This window comes from Oncorhynchus nerka, unplaced genomic scaffold (assembly GCF_034236695.1).
Source record: "Oncorhynchus nerka isolate Pitt River unplaced genomic scaffold, Oner_Uvic_2.0 unplaced_scaffold_1755, whole genome shotgun sequence".
Lineage (NCBI taxonomy): Eukaryota > Metazoa > Chordata > Actinopteri > Salmoniformes > Salmonidae > Oncorhynchus > Oncorhynchus nerka.
Genome location: NW_027039565.1, coordinates 14,359 through 36,500, shown reverse-complemented (window position 1 = coordinate 36,500; position 22,142 = coordinate 14,359). Strand labels below are relative to the sequence as shown.

Sequence of the window (22,142 nt, the reverse complement as noted above, 5' to 3'; positions counted from 1 at the left end):
CTCCACTAACATGTGTAATGTGTATATGCTCCACTAACATGTGTAATGTGTATATGCTCCACTAACATGTGTATATGCTCCACTAACATGTGTATATGATCCACTAACATGTGTATATGATCCACTAACATGTGTATATGCTCCACTAACATGTGTATATGATCCACTAACATGTGTATATGATCCACTAACATGTGTATATGATCCACTAACATGTGTAATGTGTATATGATCCACTAACATGTGTATATGATCCACTAACATGTGTAATGTGTATATGATCCACTAACATGTGTATATGATCCACTAACATGTGTAATGTGTATATGCTCCACTAACATGTGTATATGATCCACTAACATGTGTATATGATCCACTAACATGTGTATATGATCCACTAACATGTGTATATGATCCACTAACATGTGTATATGCTCCACTAACATGTGTATATGATCCACTAACATGTGTAATGTGTATATGATCCACTAACATGTGTATATGATCCACTAACATGTGTATATGATCCACTAACATGTGTATATGATCCACTAACATGTGTATATGATCCACTAACATGTGTATATGATCCACTAACATGTGTATATGCTCCACTAACATGTGTATATGATCCACTAACATGTGTATATGATCCACTAACATGTGTATATGATCCACTAACATGTGTATATCCTCCACTAACATGTGTAATGTGTATATGATCCACTAACATGTGTATATGATCCACTAACATGTGTATATGCTCCACTAACATGTGTAATGTGTATATGATCCACTAACATGTGTATATGCTCCACTAACATGTGTAATGTGTATATGATCCACTAACATGTGTATATGATCCACTAACATGTGTATATGATCCACTAACATGTGTATATGCTCCACTAACATGTGTATATGATCCACTAACATGTGTATATGATCCACTAACATGTGTATATGCTCCACTAACATGTGTATATGATCCACTAACATGTGTATATGCTCCACTAACATGTGTAATGTGTATATGCTCCACTAACATGTGTATATGATCCACTAACATGTGTAATGTGTATATACTCCACTAACATGTGTATATGCTCCACTAACATGTGTAATGTGTATATGCTCCACTAACATGTGTATATGATCCACTAACATGTGTATATGATCCACTAACATGTGTATATGCTCCACTAACATGTGTAATGTGTATATGCTCCACTAACATGTGTAATGTGTATATGCTCCACTAACATGTGTATATGCTCCACTAACATGTGTATATGATCCACTAACATGTGTATATGATCCACTAACATGTGTATATGCTCCACTAACATGTGTAATGTGTATATGATCCACTAACATGTGTATATGCTCCACTAACATGTGTATATGATCCACTAACATGTGTATATCCTCCACTAACATGTGTAATGTGTATATGATCCACTAACATGTGTATATGATCCACTAACATGTGTATATGCTCCACTAACATGTGTAATGTGTATATGCTCCACTAACATGTGTATATGCTCCACTAACATGTGTAATGTGTATATGCTCCACTAACATGTGTATATGATCCACTAACATGTGTATATGATCCACTAACATGTGTATATGATCCACTAACATGTGTATATGCTCCACTAACATGTGTATATGATCCACTAACATGTGTATATGATCCACTAACATGTGTATATGCTCCACTAACATGTGTATATGATCCACTAACATGTGTATATGCTCCACTAACATGTGTAATGTGTTTATGCTCCACTAACATGTGTATATGCTCCACTAACATGTGTAATGTGTATATGCTCCACTAACATGTGTATATGATCCACTAACATGTGTATATGCTCCACTAACATGTGTATATGCTCCACTAACATGTGTATATGCTCCACTAACATGTGTAATGTGTATATGCTCCACTAACATGTGTAATGTGTATATGCTCCACTAACATGTGTATATGCTCCACTAACATTTGTATATGATCCACTAACATGTGTATATGCTCCACTAACATGTGTATATGCTCCACTAACATGTGTAATGTGTATATGATCCACTATCATGTGTATATGCTCCACTAACATGTGTATATGATCCACTAACATGTGTATATGATCCACTAACATGTGTATATGATCCACTAACATGTGTATATGATCCACTAACATGTGTATATGATCCACTAACATGGTATATGATCCACTAACATGTGTATATGATCCACTAACATGTGTATATGCTCCACTAACATGTGTATATGATCCACTAACATGTGTATATGATCCACTAACATGTGTATATGATCCACTAACATGTGTATATCCTCCACTAACATGTGTAATGTGTATATGATCCACTAACATGTGTATATGATCCACTAACATGTGTATATGATCCACTAACATGTGTATATGCTCCACTAACATGTGTATATGATCCACTAACATGTGTATATGCTCCACTAACATGTGTATATGCTCCACTAACATGTGTAATGTGTATATGATCCACTAACATGTGTATATGATCCACTAACATGTGTATATGCTCCACTAACATGTGTATATGATCCACTAACATGTGTATATGCTCCACTAACATATGTATATGCTCCACTAACATGTGTAATGTGTATATGATCCACTAACATGTGTATATGCTCCACTAACATGTGTATATGCTCCACTAACATGTGTATATGCTCCACTAACATGTGTATATGCTCCACTAACATATGTAATGTGTATATACTCCACTAACATGTGTATATGATCCACTAACATGTGTATATGCTCCACTAACATGTGTAATGTGTATATGCTCCACTAACATATGTAATGTGTATATACTCCACTAACATGTGTATATGCTCCACTAACATGTGTATATGCTCCACTAACATGTGTATATGATCCACTAACATGTGTATATGCTCCACTAACATGTGTATATGATCCACTAACATGTGTATATGATCCACTAACATGTGTATATGATCCACTAACATGTGTATATGATCCACTAACATGTGTATATGCTCCACTAACATGTGTATATGATCCACTAACATGTGTATATGATCCACTAACATGTGTATATGCTCCACTAACATGTGTATATGATCCACTAACATGTGTATATGCTCCACTAACATGTGTATATGCTCCACTAACATGTGTATATGCTCCACTAACTTGTGTATATGCTCCACTAACATGTGTATATGCTCCACTAACATGTGTATATGCTCCACTAACATGTGTATATGCTCCACTAACATGTGTAATGTGTATATGCTCCACTAACATGTGTATATGATCCACTAACATGTGTAATGTGTATATACTCCACTAACATGTGTATATGCTCCACTAACATGTGTATATGCTCCACTAACACGTGTAATGTGTATATGCTCCACTAACATGTGTATATGATCCACTAACATGTGTATATGATCCACTAACATGTGTATATGCTCCACTAACATGTGTATATGATCCACTAACATGTGTATATGCTCCACTAACATGTGTAATGTGTATTTGCTCCACTAACATGTGTAATGTGTATATGCTCCACTAACATGTGTATATGCTCCACTAACATGTGTATATGATCCACTAACATGTGTATATGATCCACTAACATGTGTATATGCTCCACTAACATGTGTATATGCTCCACTAACATGTGTAATGTGTATATGCTCCACTAACATGTGTATATGCTCCACTAACATGTGTAATGTGTATATGATCCACTAACATGTGTATATGCTCCACTAACATGTGTATATGCTCCACTAACATGTGTAATGTGTATATGCTCCACTAACATGTGTAATGTGTATATGCTCCACTAACATGTGTATATGCTCCACTAACATGTGTATATGATCCACTAACATGTGTATATGATCCACTAACATGTGTATATATGCTCCACTAACATGTGTATATGATCCACTAACATGTGTATATGATCCACTAACATGTGTATATGATCCACTAACATGTGTAATGTGTATATGATCCACTAACATGTGTATATGATCCACTAACATGTGTAATGTGTATATGATCCACTAACATGTGTATATGATCCACTAACATGTGTAATGTGTATATGCTCCACTAACATGTGTATATGATCCACTAACATGTGTATATGATCCACTAACATGTGTATATGATCCACTAACATGTGTATATGATCCACTAACATGTGTATATGCTCCACTAACATGTGTATATGATCCACTAACATGTGTAATGTGTATATGATCCACTAACATGTGTATATGATCCACTAACATGTGTATATGATCCACTAACATGTGTATATGATCCACTAACATGTGTATATGATCCACTAACATGTGTATATGATCCACTAACATGTGTATATGCTCCACTAACATGTGTATATGATCCACTAACATGTGTATATGATCCACTAACATGTGTATATGATCCCACTAACATGTGTATATCCTCCACTAACATGTGTAATGTGTATGATCCACTAACATGTGTATATGATCCACTAACATGTGTATATGCTCCACTAACATGTGTAATGTGTATATGATCCACTAACATGTGTATATGATCCACTAACATGTGTATATGCTCCACTAACATGTGTAATGTGTATATGATCCACTAACATGTGTATATGATCCACTAACATGTGTATATGCTCCACTAACATGTGTATATGATCCACTAACATGTGTATATGATCCACTAACATGTGTATATGCTCCACTAACATGTGTATATGATCCACTAACATGTGTATATGCTCCACTAACATGTGTAATGTGTATATGCTCCACTAACATGTGTATATGATCCACTAACATGTGTAATGTGTATATACTCCACTAACATGTGTATATGCTCCACTAACATGTGTAATGTGTATATGCTCCACTAACATGTGTATATGATCCACTAACATGTGTATATGATCCACTAACATGTGTATATGCTCCACTAACATGTGTAATGTGTATATGCTCCACTAACATGTGTAATGTGTATATGCTCCACTAACATGTGTATATGCTCCACTAACATGTGTATATGATCCACTAACATGTGTATATGATCCACTAACATGTGTATATGCTCCACTAACATGTGTAATGTGTATATGATCCACTAACATGTGTATATGCTCCACTAACATGTGTATATGATCCACTAACATGTGTATATCCTCCACTAACATGTGTAATGTGTATATGATCCACTAACATGTGTATATGATCCACTAACATGTGTATATGCTCCACTAACATGTGTAATGTGTATATGCTCCACTAACATGTGTATATGCTCCACTAACATGTGTAATGTGTATATGATCCACTAACATGTGTATATGATCCACTAACATGTGTATATGATCCACTAACATGTGTATATGATCCACTAACATGTGTATATGATCCACTAACATGTGTATATGCTCCACTAACATGTGTATATGATCCACTAACATGTGTATATGATCCACTAACATGTGTATATGCTCCACTAACATGTGTATATGATCCACTAACATGTGTATATGCTCCACTAACATGTGTATATGCTCCACTAACATGTGTATATGCTCCACTAACTTGTGTATATGCTCCACTAACATGTGTATATGCTCCACTAACATGTGTATATGCTCCACTAACATGTGTATATGCTCCACTAACATGTGTATATGATCCACTAACATGTGTAATGTGTATATACTCCACTAACATGTGTATATGCTCCACTAACATGTGTATATGCTCCACTAACACGTGTAATGTGTATATGCTCCACTAACATGTGTATATGATCCACTAACATGTGTATATGATCCACTAACATGTGTATATGCTCCACTAACATGTGTATATGATCCACTAACATGTGTATATGCTCCACTAACATGTGTAATGTGTATTTGCTCCACTAACATGTGTAATGTGTATATGCTCCACTAACATGTGTATATGCTCCACTAACACGTGTATATGATCCACTAACATGTGTATATGATCCACTAACATGTGTATATGCTCCACTAACATGTGTATATGCTCCACTAACATGTGTAATGTGTATATGCTCCACTAACATGTGTATATGCTCCACTAACATGTGTAATGTGTATATGATCCACTAACATGTGTAATGTGTATATGATCCACTAACATGTGTATATGATCCACTAACATGTGTATATGCTCCACTAACATGTGTAATGTGTATATGCTCCACTAACATGTGTATATGCTCCACTAACATGTGTAATGTGTATATGATCCACTAACATGTGTATATGCTCCACTAACATGTGTATATGCTCCACTAACATGTGTATATGCTCCACTAACTTGTGTATATGCTCCACTAACATGTGTATATGCTCCACTAACATGTGTATATGCTCCACTAACATGTGTATATGCTCCACTAACATGTGTATATGATCCACTAACATGTGTAATGTGTATATACTCCACTAACATGTGTATATGCTCCACTAACATGTGTATATGCTCCACTAACACGTGTAATGTGTATATGCTCCACTAACATGTGTATATGATCCACTAACATGTGTATATGATCCACTAACATGTGTATATGCTCCACTAACATGTGTATATGATCCACTAACATGTGTATATGCTCCACTAACATGTGTAATGTGTATTTGCTCCACTAACATGTGTAATGTGTATATGCTCCACTAACATGTGTATATGCTCCACTAACACGTGTATATGATCCACTAACATGTGTATATGATCCACTAACATGTGTATATGCTCCACTAACATGTGTATATGCTCCACTAACATGTGTAATGTGTATATGCTCCACTAACATGTGTATATGCTCCACTAACATGTGTAATGTGTATATGATCCACTAACATGTGTATATGCTCCACTAACATGTGTATATGCTCCACTAACATGTGTAATGTGTATATGCTCCACTAACATGTGTAATGTGTATATGCTCCACTAACATGTGTATATGCTCCACTAACATGTGTATATGATCCACTAACATGTGTATATGATCCACTAACATGTGTATATGCTCCACTAACATGTGTATATGATCCACTAACATGTGTATATGATCCACTAACATGTGTATATGATCCACTAACATGTGTATATGCTCCACTAACATGTGTATATGATCCACTAACATGTGTATATGCTCCACTAACATGTGTATATGATCCACTAACATGTGTATATGATCCACTAACATGTGTATATGATCCACTAACATGTGTAATGTGTATATGATCCACTAACATGTGTATATGATCCACTAACATGTGTAATGTGTATATGATCCACTAACATGTGTATATGATCCACTAACATGTGTAATGTGTATATGCTCCACTAACATGTGTATATGATCCACTAACATGTGTATATGATCCACTAACATGTGTATATGATCCACTAACATGTGTATATGATCCACTAACATGTGTATATGCTCCACTAACATGTGTATATGATCCACTAACATGTGTAATGTGTATATGATCCACTAACATGTGTATATGATCCACTAACATGTGTATATGATCCACTAACATGTGTATATGATCCACTAACATGTGTATATGATCCACTAACATGTGTATATGCTCCACTAACATGTGTATATGATCCACTAACATGTGTATATGATCCACTAACATGTGTATATGATCCACTAACATGTGTATATCCTCCACTAACATGTGTAATGTGTATATGATCCACTAACATGTGTATATGATCCACTAACATGTGTATATGCTCCACTAACATGTGTAATGTGTATATGATCCACTAACATGTGTATATGATCCACTAACATGTGTATATGCTCCACTAACATGTGTAATGTGTATATGATCCACTAACATGTGTATATGATCCACTAACATGTGTATATGATCCACTAACATGTGTATATGCTCCACTAACATGTGTATATGATCCACTAACATGTGTATATGATCCACTAACATGTGTATATGCTCCACTAACATGTGTAATGTGTATATGCTCCACTAACATGTGTATATGATCCACTAACATGTGTAATGTGTATATACTCCACTAACATGTGTATATGCTCCACTAACATGTGTAATGTGTATATGCTCCACTAACATGTGTATATGATCCACTAACATGTGTATATGATCCACTAACATGTGTATATGCTCCACTAACATGTGTAATGTGTATATGCTCCACTAACATGTGTAATGTGTATATGCTCCACTAACATGTGTATATGCTCCACTAACATGTGTATATGATCCACTAACATGTGTATATGATCCACTAACATGTGTATATGCTCCACTAACATGTGTAATGTGTATATGATCCACTAACATGTGTATATGCTCCACTAACATGTGTATATGATCCACTAACATGTGTATATCCTCCACTAACATGTGTAATGTGTATATGATCCACTAACATGTGTATATGATCCACTAACATGTGTATATGCTCCACTAACATGTGTAATGTGTATATGCTCCACTAACATGTGTATATGCTCCACTAACATGTGTAATGTGTATATGATCCACTAACATGTGTATATGATCCACTAACATGTGTATATGCTCCACTAACATGTGTATATGCTCCACTAACATGTGTATATGCTCCACTAACATGTGTATATGATCCACTAACATGTGTATATGCTCCACTAACATGTGTAATGTGTATATGCTCCACTAACATGTGTAATGTGTATATGCTCCACTAACATGTGTATATGCTCCACTAACATGTGTATATGATCCACTAACATGTGTATATGATCCACTAACATGTGTATATGCTCCACTAACATGTGTATATGCTCCACTAACATGTGTAATGTGTATATGCTCCACTAACATGTGTAATGTGTATATGATCCACTAACATGTGTATATGATCCACTAACATGTGTATATGCTCCACTAACATGTGTAATGTGTATATGCTCCACTAACATGTGTAATGTGTATATGATCCACTAACATGTGTATATGATCCACTAACATGTGTATATGCTCCACTAACATGTGTATATGCTCCACTAACATGTGTAATGTGTATATGCTCCACTAACATGTGTATATGCTCCACTAACATGTGTATATGATCCACTAACATGTGTATATGATCCACTAACATGTGTATACTGTGTATCCACTAACATGTGTATATCCTCCACTAACATGTGTATATGATATGATCCACTAACATGTGTATATGATCCACTAACATGTGTATATGCTCCACTAACATGTGTAATGTGTATATGATCCACTAACATGTGTATATGATCCACTAACATGTGTATATGCTCCACTAACATGTGTAATGTGTATATGATCCACTAACATGTGTATATGATCCACTAACATGTGTATATGATCCACTAACATGTGTAATGTGTATATGATCCACTAACATGTGTATATGATCCACTAACATGTGTATATGCTCCACTAACATGTGTATATGATCCACTAACATGTGTATATGCTCCACTAACATGTGTATATGCTCCACTAACATGTGTATATGCTCCACTAACATGTGTATATGCTCCACTAACATGTGTAATGTGTATATGCTCCACTAACATGTGTAATGTGTAATGTGTATGTTGAAGGAGCTTGCTCTGAGGAACCAACTGCCCACCAGTATGGAGCAGGATGGGGGAGCCCTTAACCCTGTGTCGTCCCCTGGGATGGGCCAGGACGCCAGAATCATGACCACCAACAGCAATGACCCATTCCTCAACAGGTACGCCTACCTCTTTGTCTGGAACTTATTTGTTGTCTTAGGCCAGAATTCTGATCGTGCTTTGTCTGCAATGCACCTTTAAAAAGGCAATGCTCCCGCGTTCACAGAAACCACATTCACCGTAAACACTGGGTATGTAGGCCCAATCGGATGTCACCTTTAAAAAGGCAATGCTCCCGCGTTCACAGAAACCACATTCACCGTAAACACTGCGTATGTAGGCCCAATCGGATGTCACCTTTAAAAAGGCAATGCTCCCGCGTTCACAGAAACCCCATTCACCGTAAACACTGCGTATGTAGGCCCAATCGGATGTCACCTTTAAAAAGGCAATGCTCCCGCGTTCACAGAAACCACATTCACCGTAAACACTGCGTATGTAGGCCCAATCGGATGTCGCCTTTAAAAAGGCAATGCTCCCGCGTTCACAGAAACCACATTCACCGTAAGCACTGGGTATGTAGGCCCAATCGGATGTCACCTTTAAAAAGGCAATGCTCCCGCGTTCACAGAAACCCCATTCACCGTAAACACTGCGTATGTAGGCCCAATCGGATGTCACCTTTAAAAAGGCAATGCTCACAGAAACCACTTTCACTTTAAATGGCATTGTCCAAATCCGCAGTCGAATCCTGGCTTGAGTTTAGCTAAACCTGTGTCCAGGAAACCAGCTCTGAGTGTTCTAGATTGGCTAGACTTCACCAATATTTAAAACAGTAGATTTTACCTTTGCCTGGGTCAACTGCCTTGTTCAGGTGCAGAATGACAGATGTTTACCTTGTCAGCTCAGGGATTCGATCCAGCAACCTTTTGGTTACTAGTCCAACACTCTAACCAGTAGGCTACCTGCCGCCCCAACACACAGATGGGAAAATGGACTCATGATTTGTGAAATAGTGTTTGAAGTATTAGTTACTTCAGAAAGCATTCAACCCCCTTGACTTATTCCCAGTTCAAGATGGATTACATATCTGTTTTCTCACCCATCTACACACAATGACAATAATGATAACATGTTTTTAGAAATGTTTGGGGGAAAAAATCTAAATTAAATACAGAAATATCTCATTTACATAGGTATTCACACCCCTTTGTCAACAGCGATTACAGATGAGAGTCTTTCTCTATAAGACTCTAAGAGGTTTCCACACATTTGCCCATTATTCTTAAAAACAATATTCAAGCTCTGTCAAGTTGGTTGTTGATCATTACTAGACAGCCATTTTCAGGCCTTGCTGTAGATTTTCAGGTAGATTTAAGTCAAAACTAGCTTGGCCACTCAGGAACATTCACTGTCTTCTTGCTAAGGAACTCCAGTGTAGATTTAGCCTTGTGTTTTAGGTTATTGCTGAAAGGTGAATTCATCTCCCACTGTCTGTTTGTTTTTACCCTGAAAAACTCCCCAGTCCTTAACGATTACAGGCATACCCATAGCATAGCCACAACTCTGCTTGAAATAATGCAGAGTGGTACTCAGTAATGTGTTGTATTGGATTTGACCCAAACATAACACTTTGCATTAAAGACAAAAAGTAAATTGCTTTGCCACTATTACTTTAGTGCCTTGTCGCAAAGAGATGCATGTTTTTTGTCTCAAAGAGATGCATGTTTTTTGTCTCAAAGAGATGCATGTTTTTTGTCTCAAAGAGATGCATGTTTTTTGTCTCAAAGAGATGCATGTTTTGGAATATTTTTTATTTTGTAAAGGCTTCCTTCTTTTCACTTGCATTCTGAAAGTATTCAGACCCCTTGACTTCTTCAACATTTTGTTACATTACAGCCTTATTCTAAAATGGATTCCATAAATAAAAATCCTCAAATCCCTTTGATATGAGACTCGAAATTGAGCTCAAGTGCATCCTCTTTCCATTGATCATCCTTGAGATGTTTCTACAACATGATTTGAGTCCATCTGTGGTAGAGTTTAGTGTAAATTAACCCATAATGATACAAAACCAAGAGAAGCATCTAGACATGACCGGAAATGACAGAGTGCAATATATATATATATATATATATATATAGGGGGGCGTAATCAGGGAAGTGATAAGGTCCAGGTGTGCCTAATAATGAAGGGTTGCCAGGTGTGTGTAGGGATGGGTTGCCAGGTGTGCCTAATAATGAAGGGTTGCCAGGTGTGTGTAGGGATGGGTTGCCAGGTGTGCGTAGGGATGGGTTGCCAGGTGTGCCTAATAATGAAGGGTTGCCAGGTGTGTGTAGGGATGGGTTGCCAGGTGTGTGTAGGGATGGGTTGCCAGGTGTATGTAGGGATGGGTTGCCAGGTGCTAGCTCCAACAGTGCAGTAGTATCTACCTAAATGCTTGTTTTTATAGCTCCAGCGATGCAGAAGTATCTAACTAAATGCTTGTGTTTCTAGCTCCAACAGTGCAGTAATATCTAACTAAATGCTTGTGTTTCTAGCTCCAACAGTACAGTAGTATCTAACTAAATGCTTGTGTTTCTAGCTCCAACAGTACGGTAGTATCTAACTAAATGTTTGTGTTCCTAGCTCCAACAGTAATATCTAACTAAATGCTTGTGTTTCTAGCTCCAACAGTACAGTAGTATCTAACTAAATGCTTGTGTTTCTAGCTCCAACAGTACAGTAGTATCTAACTAAATGCTTGTGTTTCTAGCTCCAACAGTAGTATCTAACTAAATGCTTGTGTTTCTAGCTCCAACAGTAGTATCTAACTAAATGCTTGTGTTTCTAGCTCCATCAGTACAGTAGTATCTAACTAAATGCTTGTGTTTCTAGCTCCAACAGTACAGTAGTATCTAACTAAATGCTTGTGTTTCTAGCTCCAACAGTGCAGTAGTATCTAACTAAATTATTGTGTTTCTAGCTCCAACAGTGCAGTAATATCTAACTAAATGCTTGTGTTCCTAGCTCCAACAGTAAAATCTAACTAAATGCTTGTGTTCCTAGCTCCAACAGTAATATCTAACTAAATGCTTGTGTTTCTTGCTCCAACAGTACAGTAGTATCTAACTAAATGATTGTGTTCCTAGCTCCAACAGTGCAGTAGTATCTACCTAAATGCTTGTTTTTATAGCTCCAGCGATGCAGAAGTATCTAACTAAATGCTTGTGTTTCTAGCTCCAACAGTACAGTAATATCTAACTAAATGCTTGTGTTCCTAGCTCCAACAGTAATATCTAACTAAATGCTTGTGTTCCTAGCTCCAACAGTGCAGTAATATCTAACTAAATGCTTGTGTTCCTAGTTCCAACAGTGCAGTAATATCTAACTAAATGCTTGTGTTCCTAGTTCCAACAGTGCAGTAGTATCTAACTAAATGCTTGTGTTCCTAGCTCCAACAGTGCAGTAATATCTAACTAAATGCTTGTGTTCCTAGTTCCAACAGTACAGTAATATCTAACTAAATGCTTGTGTTCCTAGCTCCAACAGTGCAGTAGTATCTAACTAAATGCTTGTGTTCCTAGTTCCAACAGTGCAGTAGTATCTAACTAAGTGCCTGTGTTTCTAACTCCAACAGTGAAGTAGTATCTAACTAAATGCTTGTGTTCCTAACTCCAAAAGTACAGTAGTATCTAACAATTTACCACAATACAAACAAATGTAAAAGTAAAATGAATGGAATATTTAAATATTAGGACGAGCAATGTTGGAGTGGCATTGACTAAATACAGTCAAACAGAAGACAGTATTTACATATGAGATGAGCAAAGCAGCATATTAACTTTATTAAAGTGACCAGTGATTCCATGTCTATGTATATGTGGCAGCAGCCTCTAAGGTGCAGGGTTGAGTAACCAGTGATTCCATGTCTATGTATATGTGGCAGCAGCCTCTAAGGTGCAGGGTTGAGTAACCGGTGATTCCATGGAGGCCAGCTGGTGATGGCGTGGAGGCCAGCTGGTGATGCAGTCTGATGGCCTTGAGATAGTAGCTGTTTTTCAGTCTCTCGGTCCCTGCTTTGATGCACCTGTACTGACCTCACCTTCTGGATGATAGTGGAATGAACAGGCCGTGGCTCGGGTGGTTGATATCGTTGATGATCTTTTTGGCCTTCCTGTGACATCAGGTGCTATAGGTTTTCTTGAGAGCATGCAGTGTACCATGATGATTGGGTGTCCATATAGCTGTACCATAGTGTTTGCATTGCTACTAAGTAAACCTCAAATTGTTCTCCACTAATCCACCCGCTAAAACCTCCCCCTTCCCAAGTTGGGTTGTCGTCCCAGTGACTGGCAGTCCATCCCTGTCCAGCTGGATCCCAGGTCGTCCCAGTGACTGTCAGACCACCCCTGTCCACCTGGATCCCAGGTCGTCCCAGTGACTGGCAGACCACCCCTGTCCACCTGGATCCCAGGTCGTCCCAGTGACTGGCAGACCACCCCTGTCCACCTGGATCCCAGGTCGTCCCAGTGACTGTCAGACCACCCCTGTCCACCTGGATCCCAGGTCGTCCCAGTGACTAGCAGACCACCCTGTCCAGCTGGATCCCAGGTCGCCCCAGTGACTGGCAGACCACCCCTGTCCAGCTGGATCCCAGGTCGCCCCAGTGACTAGCAGACCACCCTGTCCAGCTGGATCCCAGGTCGCCCCAGTGACTGTCAGACCACCCCTGTCCAGCTGGATCCCTGGCGTCTGAGTGATTGGGACCCATCCTTTATAAAGAGCTCCCAGTGCCACCCACATAACAGAAGCACATTAACTGCCACAAGCATTTCCAGCGCGCTCACCTCCATTGTATTGTATATAGTTATTCAAAAGTATATATAAAAAAATCTTGTATATCTTAATTTATTTCCACAATTAATTAATAATATGCGCAATCATTTTGGCAGTTCATGCGAAGGATTGTTACCTATAACCAGGATTGTTACCTATAACCAGGATTGAGGATTGTTACCTATAACCAGGATTGGTTACCTATAACCAGGATTGTTACCTATAACCAGGATTGTTACCTATAACCAGGATTGGTACCTGTAACCTATAACCAGGATTGTTACCTATAACCAGGATTGTTACCTATAACCAGGATTGGTACCTATAACCAGGATTGTTACCTATAACCAGGATTGTTACCTATAACCAGGATTGGTACCTATAACCAGGATTGTTACCTATAACCAGGATTGTTACCTATAACCAGGATTGGTACCTATAACCAGGATTGTTACCTATAACCAGGATTGTTACCTATAACCAGGATTGTTACCTATAACCAGGATTAACCAGGATTACCTATAACCAGGATTGTTACCTATAACCAGGATTGTTACCTATAACCAGGATTGTTACCTATAACCAGGATTGTTACCTATAACCAGGATTGTTACCTATAACCAGGATTGTTAACCAGGATTGTTACCTATAACCAGGATTGTTACCTATAACCAGGATTGTTACCTATAACCAGGATTGTTACCTATAACCAGGATTGGTACCTATAACCAGGATTGTTACCTATAACCAGGATTGGTACCTATAACCAGGATTGGTACCTATAACCAGGATTGTTACCTATAACCAGGATTGGTACCTATAACCAGGATTGGTACCTATAACCAGGATTGGTACCTATAACCAGGATTTACAAAAATTACATTTTTAGCCATCATTCACAATTATTGTGATTCATCCTATATTTATCCCTAACATCATTAGCTCATAGCAACAGATGTGGGAAACACACACACACACACACACTTTCCCCACAAACAACCACAAGCTCAAGATGTTCAACAGATGTTCCATCCCCAAGCCTCAAGAGATAAGTTGTTTGAAAGGTCATGCAAAATTGAGCAAGAATGTGGAGATTTGATTAACCAATATGAAGTCCTAGAAGATGGAGATCAGATCCACCCCTTTCCCCTGAAACACAGACACGCTGGTCCCCCGTTGTCACCATTTCCCCAAGCATCTCTGCAGTCAGACCTTTTAATGAGTTTGTGCCACCGGGGCCACAATAGCTTGCCCCTTCTCTGATTGTCCGAGTGTGACCCTCTCCCCATGGGTTATTGCAGCTAGTGTTGCCACTGCCTGGGTGGGGGCATCCCCCCCCCCTCTCCATGGGTTACTGCAGCTAGTGTTGCCAGCACTGCCTGGGTGGGGGCACCCCCCCTGGCACCCCCCCTCTCCATGGGTTACTGCAGCTAGTGTTGCCAGCACTGCCTGGGTGGGGGCACCCCCCCTCTCCATGGGTTACTGCAGCTAGTTTTGCCAGCACTGCCTGGGTGGGGGAACCCCCCCCTCTCCATGGGTTACTGCAGCTAGTGTTGCCAGCACTGCCTGGGTGGGGGCACCCCCTCTCCATGGGTTACTGCAGCTAGTGTTGCCAGCACTGCCTGGGTTACTGCAGCTAGTGTTGCCACTGCCTGGGTGCCCCCCCCCCTCTCCATGGGTTACTGCAGCTAGTGTTGCCACTGCCTGGGTGGGGGCACCCCCCCTCTCCATGGGTTACTGCAGCTAGTGTTGCCAGCACTGCCTGGGTGGGGGCACCCCCCCTCTCCATGGGTTATTGCAGCTAGTGTTGCCACTGCCTGGGTGGGGGCACCCCCCCTCTCCATGGGTTATTGCAGCTAGTGTTGCCAGCACTGCCTGGGTGGCACCCCCTCTCCATGGGTTACTGCAGCTAGTGTTGCCAGCACTGCCTGGGTGCCCCCCTCTCCATGGGTTACTGCAGCTAGTGTTGCCAGCACTGCCTGGGTGCCCCCCCTCTCCATGGGTTACTGCAGCTAGTGTTGCCAGCACTGCCTGGGTGCCCCCCTCTCCATGGGTTATTGCAGCTAGTGTTGCCAGCACTGCCTGGGTGCCCCCTCTCCATGGGTTACTGCAGCTAGTGTTGCCAGCACTGCCTGGGTGGCTCCCCCCTCTCCATGGGTTATTGCAGCTAGTGTTGCCAGCACTGCCTGGGTGGCACCCCCGGTGGGCACCCCCCTCTCCATGGGTTATTGCAGCTAGTGTTGCCAGCACTGCCTGGGCCCCCCTCTCTATGGGTTATTGCAGCTAGTGTTGCCAGCACTGCCTGGGTGGGGGCCCCCCCTCTCCATGGGTTATTGCAGCTAGTGTTGCCAGCACTGCCTGGGTGCCCCCCTCCCCATGGGTTACTGCAGCTAGTGTTGCCACCCACCCCCCTGGGTGGGCCCCCCTGGGTGGGCCCCCCTCTCCATGGGTTACTGCAGCTAGTGTTGCCAGCACTGCCTGGGTGGCTCCCCCTCTCCATGGGTTACTGCAGCTAGTGTTGCCAGCACTGCCTGGGTGGGGGCACCCCCTCTCCATGGGTTACTGCAGCTAGTGTTGCCAGCACTGCCTGGGTGGGGGAACCCCTCTCCATGGGTTACTGCAGCTAGTGTTGCCACTGCCTGGGTGGGGCACCCCCTCTCCATGGGTTACTGCAGCTAGTGTTGCCAGCACTGCCTGGGTGGGGGAACCCCCTCTCCATGGGTTACAGCAGCTAGTGTTGCCACTGCCTGGGTGGGGGCACCCCCTCTCCATGGGTTACTGCAGCTAGTGTTGCCAGCACTGCCTGGGTGCCCCCCCCTCTCCATGGGTTATTGCAGCTAGTGTTGCCAGCACTGCCTGGGTGGGGGCCCCCTCTCCATGGGTTATTGCAGCTAGTGTTGCCAGCACTGCCTGGGTGCCCCCCCCTCTCCATGGGTTATTGCAGCTAGTGTTGCCAGCACTGCCTGGGTGCCCCCTCTCCATGGGTTACTGCAGCTAGTGTTGCCAGCACTGCCTGGGTGGCCCCCCCTCTCCATGGGTTATTGCAGCTAGTGTTGCCAGCACTGCCTGGGTGGGCACCCCCCTCTCCATGGGTTATTGCAGCTAGTGTTGCCAGCACTGCCTGGGCCCCCTCTCTATGGGTTATTGCAGCTAGTGTTGCCAGCACTGCCTGGGTGGGGCCCCCCCTCTCCATGGGTTATTGCAGCTAGTGTTGCCAGCACTGCCTGGGTGCCCCCTCCCCATGGGTTACTGCAGCTAGTGTTGCCACCCACCCCCTGGGTGGCCCCCCTCTCCATGGGTTACTGCAGCTAGTGTTGCCAGCACTGCCTGGGTGGCTCCCCCCTCTCCATGGGTTACTGCAGCTAGTGTTGCCAGCACTGCCTGGGTGGGGCACCCCTCTCCATGGGTTACTGCAGCTAGTGTTGCCAGCACTGCCTGGGTGGGGAACCCCCCTCTCCATGGGTTACTGCAGCTAGTGTTGCCACTGCCTGGGTGGGGGCACCCCCCATGGGTTACTGCAGCTAGTGTTGCCAGCACTGCCTGGGTGGGGGAACCCCCCCCCCTCTCCATGGGTTACAGCAGCTAGTGTTGCCACTGCCTGGGTGGGGGCACCCCCCCTCTCCATGAGTTACTGCAGCTAGTGTTGCCAGCACTGCCTGGGTGGGGGAACCCCCCCCCTCTCCATGGGTTATTGCAGCTAGTGTTGCCACTGCCTGGGTGCCCCCCCCCCTCTCCATGGGTTACTGCAGCTAGTGTTGCCAGCACTGCCTGGGTGCCCCCCCTCTCCATGGGTTACTGCAGCTAGTGTTGCCAGCACTGCCTGGGTGCCCCCCTCTCCATGGGTTACTGCAGCTAGTGTTGCCAGCACTGCCTGGGTGCCCCCTCTCCATGGGTTATTGCAGCTAGTGTTGCCAGCACTGCCTGGGTGCCCCCTCCCCATGGGTTACTGCAGCTAGTGTTGCCACCCACCCCCTGGGTGGCCTGGGTGGGCCCCCTCTCCATGGGTTACTGCAGCTAGTGTTGCCAGCACTGCCTGGGTGGCTCCCCCCCCCCCTCTCCATGGGTTACTGCAGCTAGTGTTGCCAGCACTGCCTGGGTGGGGGCACCCCCCCTCTCCATGGGTTACTGCAGCTAGTGTTGCCAGCACTGCCTGGGTGGGGGAACCCCCCCCCTCTCCATGGGTTACTGCAGCTAGTGTTGCCACTGCCTGGGTGGGGGCACCCCCCCTCTCCATGGGTTACTGCAGCTAGTGTTGCCAGCACTGCCTGGGTGGGGGAACCCCCCCCCCTCTCCATGGGTTACAGCAGCTAGTGTTGCCACTGCCTGGGTGGGGGCACCCCCCTCTCCATGAGTTACTGTTGTTGCCAGCACTGCCTGGGTGGGGGAACCCCCCTCTCCATGGGTTATTGCAGCTGTGTTGCCACTGCTGGGTGCCCCCCTCTCCATGGGTTACTGCAGCTGCCAGCACTGCCTGGGTGCCCCCCCTCTCCATGGGTTACTGCAGCTAGTGTTGCCAGCACTGCCTGGGTGCCCCCCCCTCCCATGGGTTACTGCAGCTAGTGTTGCCAGCACTGCCTGGGTGCCCCCCCTCTCCATGGGTTATTGCAGCTAGTGTTGCCAGCACTGCCTGGACAGTGCCCCCCTCTCCATGGGTTACTGCAGCTAGTGTTGCCAGCACTGCCTGGGTGGCTCCCCCCTCTCCATGGGTTATTGCAGCTAGTGTTGCCAGCACTGCCTGGGGGCCCCTCTCCATGGGTTATTGCAGCTAGTGTTGCCAGCACTGCCTGGGTGCCCCCCTCTCTCCATGGGTTATTGCAGCTAGTGTTGCCAGCACTGCCTGGGTGGGGCCCCCTCTCCATGGGTTATTGCAGCTAGTGTTGCCAGCACTGCCTGGGTGGCCCCCCTCTCCATGGGTTATTGCAGCTAGTGTTGCCAGCACTGCCTGGGTGCCCCCTCTCCATGGGTTATTGCAGCTAGTGTTGCCAGCACTGCCTGGGTGCCCCCCCTCTCCATGGGTTATTGCAGCTAGTGTTGCCAGCACTGCCTGGGTGGGCCCCCCTCTCCATGGGTTACTGCAGCTAGTGTTGCCACTGCCTGGGTGGGGGCACCCCCCTCCCCATGGGTTACTGCAGCTAGTGTTGCCACTGCCTGGGTGGGCCCCCCGGGTGGGCCCCCCCAGCTCGGTACAAGGTCGTCAAGGTTCTCATTAGCAGCTTTGAGAATTTCCTTGTATATTATGCTCTCCCATCAGGGGGCTCTGGCTTTGTAGAACCAACCCTGTCAGGCAGGCTCAGAACCACCAACCCTGTCAGGCAGGCTCAGAACCACCAACCCTGTCAGGCAGGCTCAGAACCACTGTTGGACCAACCCTGTCAGGCAGGCTCAGAACCACCAACCCTGTCTGGCAGGCTCTGAACCACCAACCCTGTCAGGCAGGCTCAGAACCACCAACCCTGTCAGGCAGGCTCAGAACCACTGTTGGACCAACCCTGTCAGGCAGGCTCAGAACCACCAACCCTGTCTGGCAGGCTCTGAACCACCAACCCTGTCAGGCAGGCTCTGAACCACCAACCCTGTCAGGCAGGCTCAGAACCACCAACCCTGCCAGGCAGGCTCAGAACCACCAAACCTGTCAGGCAGGCTCAGAACCACCAACCCTGTCAGGCAGGCTCAGAACCACCAACCCTGCCAGGCAGGCTCAGAACCACCAACCCTGTCAGGCAGGCTCAGAACCACCAACCCTGTCAGGCAGGCTCAGAACCACCAACCCTGTCAGGCAGGCTCAGAACCACTAAGTGGAATAGGCAGCCAGCCAATGAGAGCCAGGCTGACTAGACAGCCAACCAATAGCAAACTGCATGTGTGAACGTATGATTCGGGTCCCTCCCCTTCCCCGGCTCAATGCCCCCCCCCCCCTCTCGGCAGATTTTTATTATAGAAATTACTATAAGGTTTAACAGTAATTACATGATAAAATAATAACATTTGAGGTGTCCTGTCTCTTGTCTCCACAGTGGGACCTACCACTCCAGGGATGAGAGCACAGACAGCGGTCTGAGTATGAGCAGCTACAGTGTCCCCCGTACCCCCGATGACTTCCTCAACAGTGTGGACAGTGTCCCCCGAACCCCTGATGACTTTCTCAACGGTGTGGACGACATGGACACAGGTGAGACATACTAGTTCCAGTTAGCAGCATGGACCTGATGTTGAGATGGTCTGGTATCAGTCAGTATGTCTGATAATGTGATTAACTCACAGTGTTGTCAATACACTTCCAGTATCAGTGGTTTGTCAATAAGTTCTTCAATGGACTGGACTGTTATTTAGTCAGGATCATTATGGGACAATACTAGGACATTACATCATAATACATTATAACAACATCATAATACATTATAACAACATCATAATACATTATAACAAATCATAATACATTATAACAACATCATAATACATTATAACATAATACATTATAACAACATCATAATACATTATAACATAATACACTATAACAACATCATAATACATTATAACAACATCATAATACATTATAACATAATACATTATAACAACATCATAATACATTATAACAACATCATAATACATTATAACATAATACATTATAACAACATCATAATACATTATAACAACATCATAATACATTATAACAACATCATAATACACTATAACAACATCATAATACATTATAACAACATCATAATACATTATAACAACATCATAATACACTATAACAACATCATAATACATTATAACAACATCATAATACATTATAACAACATCACAATACATTATAACATAATACACTATAACAACATCATAATACATTATAACAACATCATAATACATTATAACAACATCATAATATACTATAGCAACATCATAATACATTATAACATAATACACTATAACAACATCATAATACATTATAACATAATACACTATAACAACATCATAATACATTATAACAACATCATAATACATTATAACAACATCATAATACACTATAACATAATACATTATAACAACATCATAATACATTATAACAACATCATAATACATTATAACAACATCATAATACACTATAACAACATAATACATATAACATAATACATTATAACAACATCATAATACATTATAACAACATCATAATACATTATAACAACATCATAATACATTATAACATAATACACTATAACAACATCATAATACATTATAACAACATCATAATACATTATAACAACATCATAATACATTATAACATAATACACTATAACAACATCATAATACATTATAACAACATCATAATACATTATAACAACATCATAATACACTATAACAACATCATAATACATTATAACAACATCATAATACATTATAACAACATCATAATACATTATAACAACATCATAATACATTATAACAACATCATAATACACTATAACAACATCATAATACATTATAACAACATCATAATACATTATAACAACATCATAATACACTATAACAACATCATAATACATT

General features: G+C 42.3%; 1 protein-coding gene across 1 annotated transcript in view; it reads left to right on the top strand.

Moving 5' to 3' along the window:
- Positions 1–20,766, top strand: part of LOC135567906 (transcriptional coactivator YAP1-like) — a gene marked incomplete at its 3' end in the record, with an annotated part of 29,455 nt that extends 8,689 nt beyond the window's left edge. The window contains exons 2-3 of the mRNA XM_065015032.1: positions 9,765–9,898; positions 20,612–20,766. Coding sequence (XP_064871104.1) covers positions 9,765–9,898; positions 20,612–20,766 — 289 coding nt within the window. The remainder of the gene's footprint in view (positions 1–9,764; positions 9,899–20,611) is intronic.
- Between the last annotated feature and the right edge of the window lie 1,376 nt (positions 20,767–22,142).